The sequence below is a fragment of the Zea mays genome, chromosome 6, assembly GCF_902167145.1.
Source record: "Zea mays cultivar B73 chromosome 6, Zm-B73-REFERENCE-NAM-5.0, whole genome shotgun sequence".
Taxonomy (NCBI): Eukaryota; Viridiplantae; Streptophyta; class Magnoliopsida; order Poales; family Poaceae; genus Zea; species Zea mays.
This window is the reverse complement of record NC_050101.1, coordinates 169,014,032-169,019,389: the sequence shown is the minus strand read 5'-3', so window position 1 is coordinate 169,019,389 and position 5,358 is coordinate 169,014,032. Positions and strand designations below refer to the sequence as shown.

The 5,358-nt window shown below is 42.2% G+C and overlaps 1 protein-coding gene across 1 annotated transcript; it reads right to left on the bottom strand.

Annotated features, from left to right (window-relative positions):
• Positions 1–412: 412 nt before the first annotated feature.
• LOC100382232 (uncharacterized) lies at positions 413–5,028 on the bottom strand. The gene is made up of 14 exons (NM_001174987.1): positions 4,814–5,028; positions 4,207–4,314; positions 3,608–3,800; positions 2,838–3,096; positions 2,698–2,754; positions 2,571–2,618; positions 2,176–2,262; positions 2,036–2,093; positions 1,796–1,863; positions 1,596–1,691; positions 1,464–1,520; positions 1,259–1,348; positions 806–829; positions 413–710 (listed from the first exon to the last, which is right to left on the bottom strand). Exons 1-14 carry the CDS (start codon positions 4,917–4,919, stop codon positions 699–701), a joined length of 1,263 nt encoding a protein of 420 aa, NP_001168458.1. The 5' UTR covers positions 4,920–5,028; the 3' UTR covers positions 413–698.
• Between the last annotated feature and the right edge of the window lie 330 nt (positions 5,029–5,358).

Genomic DNA, 5,358 nt, shown 5'->3' with positions numbered 1-5,358 from the left:
TGGTGTGCTATGTTAATGCCTCCATGGTAAATTAATTGACCTTGATTATGTTCTTGTATTATAACAGCTGCGAGCTCATACGTTTGTCCAATCTGGAATTTGGAGTGTTTGTTCAGTACATGGAATGTATATTCAGCGTTGTGGCACGTATTTTGTTGCCTGAATCCTGCAATGCGTGGCAGAGCTCGATTGGGAATTGGGATATAGGCCTGGGGTTCAGGGTGCTGATGTGGTGCAACGTTCTGCAATGTAACGTCAGGAATTTATGACCACGTTTTCATCGAAGTGTTCTGGTTCTGGAGTCTGAAATCAAAGGATTCTGGTTCTGGTACAGTAGTCAGTTTCTGTCCAGCTGCTTGGAAATAGCAAAAAGTAGGGCAAGTATACACAGATAAAACAGTTCTTTTTTATAAGAAGCAAACAACAAAGGCCGTGCTCATTCAGACCCTTCGTGTGTGTGTTTCTTGAAGGTTTATATCACATATGCAGCACAAACGGTAAATAGTAGTGCGAGGACAGTACTACAGCTCATATTGCATCGCAACGTGGAAATTTAGTTACAGACGCGATGGCCAATCTCTACCCATCGCCAAAATCACAGGTTCAGCTTCATCCGTGAGTACAACATACAAGTTTTGCACGTGCGCTCTCCGTAGACAGACATCCAATATCGTGCAGATTTCAAAAGAATACAGGATCTATAGCTCGTCCTGAACACGAAACAAACAATTTATAACGTCAGGTAGCTTTTCTGGTGTAGCTTAGGGCGTTCCAAGAAAAGAAATGAAGCTACTTCGTAACTTACATGGTAGTCGTAGTGCCTATGACGCTGCAGATGCAGAGGAAAGGAACAAAAATGTCAGCAACGCAGCATATGGTCGATATATAAAGCACTGTGCCATACTATTGAGACTTAAAACTATGCAGCTAAGATCTATGAACACTGGTACATATTTTCGCTAATTTCGTCCACGGGAGTGATGAATTCTAAATTCTTCATTGGTGTGCTGGCCCTGCCTATATATATTGTTGTCATAATATCCATACAATCCTTTATATCAACGACCTACAGGGAGGCAAGGACCTACAGCCTGAAACTTTTGACAGATGATAATCCTTAAGAAGGCTAGTGATAAGTTAAGGGGATGGAATATTGAACTGCAAACCAAGAAAAAAAGGCCCCCTATATGACAAGGACAAGACGAACATAATTGCAACAGGGAATAATGACCCAGTATGGAAAATGGAAGAAATGTACCTTATATCTATCCTTGTATCGGTCCCTGCCGCGGTCCCTATCCCTCTCCCGCCTTCGTCTCTCCCCTTCCTCCCGTGCCCTCCGTGCTTCCTGTGGAAAAGCAACGTCCTGTTAACTCCTCCAAGGCTCACATTCACAGTTTCAGAATTGTTAACAGGCAACAGCGACCAGAGCAGAAAGAGAGTAAGATTCCATGTTAATTAACCTCTTCTTCTCTAGCCTTCCTCTTTCTTTCAGCTCCTTCAAAGGCCTCCTTTTCAGCCTGCAGCATAGAAATAAAATGAGACAAGGGTTCCTACGGAGGGACAACATGGATCATAACATGCCGTGCCTCTACCTCCTTATTTGCAGCAAAAGTTTCATCTACAACATGTCTTGCATAGTCTGGGTCATCGCAAATCAAAATGTTGTCAAAAACTGAACCAGCTTTGACCTGTATACCATGGTAGTAGTAAGTTCAGATAGGGTTTAATTTATTTGATACAACCAAAGATTGTGATGGGGCACACGTCTTTGCCCAGTTATGATGTTTGATACCTGCCATACTTCAATCCCCACATACTGCAAAGGTTTCAGAACATATAGGTCTGGGTCATCCTCAAACTCTGCAAAAGATAGTTTAGTTAATGCTGGGTCAAGCGTGCAAGATTCAATTCAAAGACAGATATGAAGTAAACTTACTGCCAAGAGAAATACTCAAAACTGTCATCAACAGACAGTAGACATAATCTACATGACAATATGTAAAGAGCAGAAGATCAGATATATGTCTCTCACCTGGATTGACAATCCATGGGGTCTTCCATTTTCCTTTGTAGTTAGGATTCTTAATTTTCTGAGAGAGAAAAGTCATGAGTACATAAATATTCAAATGAACAAAAGGTTAAGAAATTATAACTAGTATAAAGTAAATAAACCTTCCGCTTCCATGGTCCCTTGTATTCTGGATTAGGTATCATTCTAGGCTTCCATGTACCATCGTCATCGTCATCCCATGACTCAGGCTGATTTAGCATAAAACAAAAATACTGTCATCTTGTGTTCGTTTAGTCATGAATGTTTAGAAATTACTGATACACACTAGCAAACCAGGAAAAAAGTGACTAAGTTGCTAAAAAAATAAAGCAAAAGTAACATGCATGCATGAATAAAGTTGAATGTTTCTCAATCCTCATTTGTCTAATAACATAAATAGTGAAGATCTATCATTTGCATACTGAGATCTGAGTAAGTGCTCTGAAGCATGAAAGTGACAATTAAATTGTTAAAACCGAACTGGATGCATATTAAACAAACTCAGAATCATGCATACCTTTTTGTCCTTGGGATCAGGTATCTCTTTAGGAATTGAATCATATCCCTGTTCAGTTCAGGTAAAAGGTTATAATAGAATTATTGATCAAGATAAGTCCTAAGACAGGAAATATAACAAGGCATACCTCTGGCTTAACTTGATCAGGATCTTCAATATATTCCCTGTCATCCCAGTCTTTTGGCTGAAAGAAACGGATGCATAATGAAAGGCATGATTGAAATTACTGTATAACAATGCTTTCATCACACCAAAAAAATCTCAAACCTTTTTTGCATTAACATCTTTGATCTTACGAGGAGGAAGGATATCCCAGTCAGTGTACATGCTCCCGAATTCTCTCTCCCGGTTATCGATAAGGATGCTATAAGTGGCATCAGGTCTAAGAATAAATGTGTAAAAATGTGTCAACTTGTCTGTTTCACATTTTAGTTCTTTCTTGATAGGGTAGTTTTGCCCTTGGTATGAAAGTATGAGATGGAGCTTCTTTTTCTGATCCCCACATATATCAGGCCCAAACATGAAGCTGCATAAGCAAATATCAAGACATTTAGTAGGTAATATTCAGTATAAGCTAAGACAGACTGAATAATTTCTAATAGTTCAATAGGAGGGCAATGAGGTCTGGTGCAGTGGTAAAAAAGGGCAGAGTCAGTGACAGAGGCTCCCGCATGAGTAGGATCTAGGGAAGGGACAAACAGATGCAAGGCTTCCCGCACAAATGCAGAGAGGCTGTTTCAAACCCACGACCCAGTGTGACTCGGTGAGACCGCTAACACAGTGTGTTAATAAATTTTTGGTAAAGTTATTGCCTTTCCTTGACAAATAAAATCAACTTAAAGGATGACCAATACACCAAGTTACCAATGATAATTCTCTAGGCATATGCGCAAGATCCGAAGGTACGATTACTATCAGATTTTACAAAAAAATGTTCTATATTAAGGTGAAGACTGAAAAGTTGCATTTGAAGAGTTCATGGTTACTTTTGAACATTAAAACAAACTTTTTTAGCCAAACACAGAGAGCAAACCGACCTGTAAGGAGTGTCGCCACCAAATTTCTTCTGGTTGAGATAACCAGACATAAGTTTGATGTAAGCACCACCGCATTCAATATCTTGCTCAATCTTTAGAGAGTACTGGATCACCAATGTCCGGTCCTTGTTACTAAATTGTGGGAATTTTGCTGATATAGCAAAATGTTTGGCATCCCCAGTTGTTTGTATACCTGAAAAGATGATTCCATAATGCAAATAATCATACGACGTATGAAATAAACCATGGAAAATAAGGTTATATATTTTGTGGCTTTAAAAGTTGAACATGATTGATATAGTATGCACAAATCGTGGAATGTTTCTCTTGTTTTCTAACATAAAATGTTTATGATAAAAACAGGGGCCACATGGAATGCAGCCTGAGCTCTTTGATTGAAGTTTCAGAAAATGCTCAAGTTTAGTGGATGTATTAACATGGATAGATTCAAGGCATATCTGGTTGGAAACTGGGTATCAAAATAGCCACTGTCACTATCAAATACAGTTTTTTTTGGTAAAACACAACAAACAAGTAAAGGGTAGGGCTATATGCCCCCCTTACTGCACATAAGATAGCACTCATGAATAAACCATCACCTTTATCGTCAGGGTCTCCAGAGTAGGTTCCCGCTGTGTGTCGGAAGGTTCCAGCTTGTCCTTGGCTCTTCTTCCAATCAGATTTCACCCAGCGGCTATCCCACCCATCTGAATGTTACCAAGTTGCGTAATTTCATGAATCACAAATAAAACAATACACCTAGGAAAACAAGAAACTTGAGCAGACATCAGCTACTGATAACTTCATGGACAGCACAAGACATCAGATCGATAGGACATCGGACTGTAAGCCAACTACAAATAAGTTCTTCGACTCCTGGAGGCAGGACCATTGGAGGCTTGGAGCATTTCAGAAGGCACAACTAGCAGTAGCAATATCTCTGGAATAATTCACTTCTTTGAGAAGCTAAACCACGTGAATAGTGAACAGCTCACTCAAACAACAAACTGAAATTCTGAATCTGTCAGTGTAAGCAGCAAATCAGTAACTCGTCACAGTGATACCAAGCTAAACTAAACCAGCGAATAGCAAAAAAAAAAATGATCCAACACAATCACAGAATCATCCGAATCCTTATAGCATCCAGTTAGACGCGCTACCTAGCTAAATCGGGGGGAAAACCAACAGAGTCACGCGTGGTCGTACCATCGAACCGTTCCTCGAAGAAGATTTCGCCGGAGGCGAGAAGGAGCAGCGACGAGAGGACAAGCGCGCGGTGGAGGAAGGCTCGCCCGTCACGGAGGCGGCCCATCGCCTCGCCCTCAGGCCTCAGTACCCGCCGGCCGCCGCTCGCTCACCCGAGCCGAGCCCCCGTACGGCGACTCGGCGACGAGCTTTTCCTACCACTACTCCACTGCCACTCTCGGTGGGCAACTGGGAACCGCAAAGGGAATATTTGTAAAGAGAGCGGATCGGTGAAGGGGCTCAGGTGCGGTGGCTATTCACGACGATGCCACTCCGTCCCGTGCCTTATCGCCAACGGGGATGGCATTCTCGTGGTTGTTACGAAAGCGCGGGTCAGCTTGGGAGAGAGTAGGGAGGTCACTCGCTGCCTCGCTGGTGATGGTGAAGGCCGGCCGGTCGGGTCTTCCGTGGCGGACAGCGACGCGACGCGACGCGCGATGACGTTGACTTTGTCAAAGTCTATGGTGGACCTGGACTCCCATGGGCCACAGCGGCTCGGCCCGATC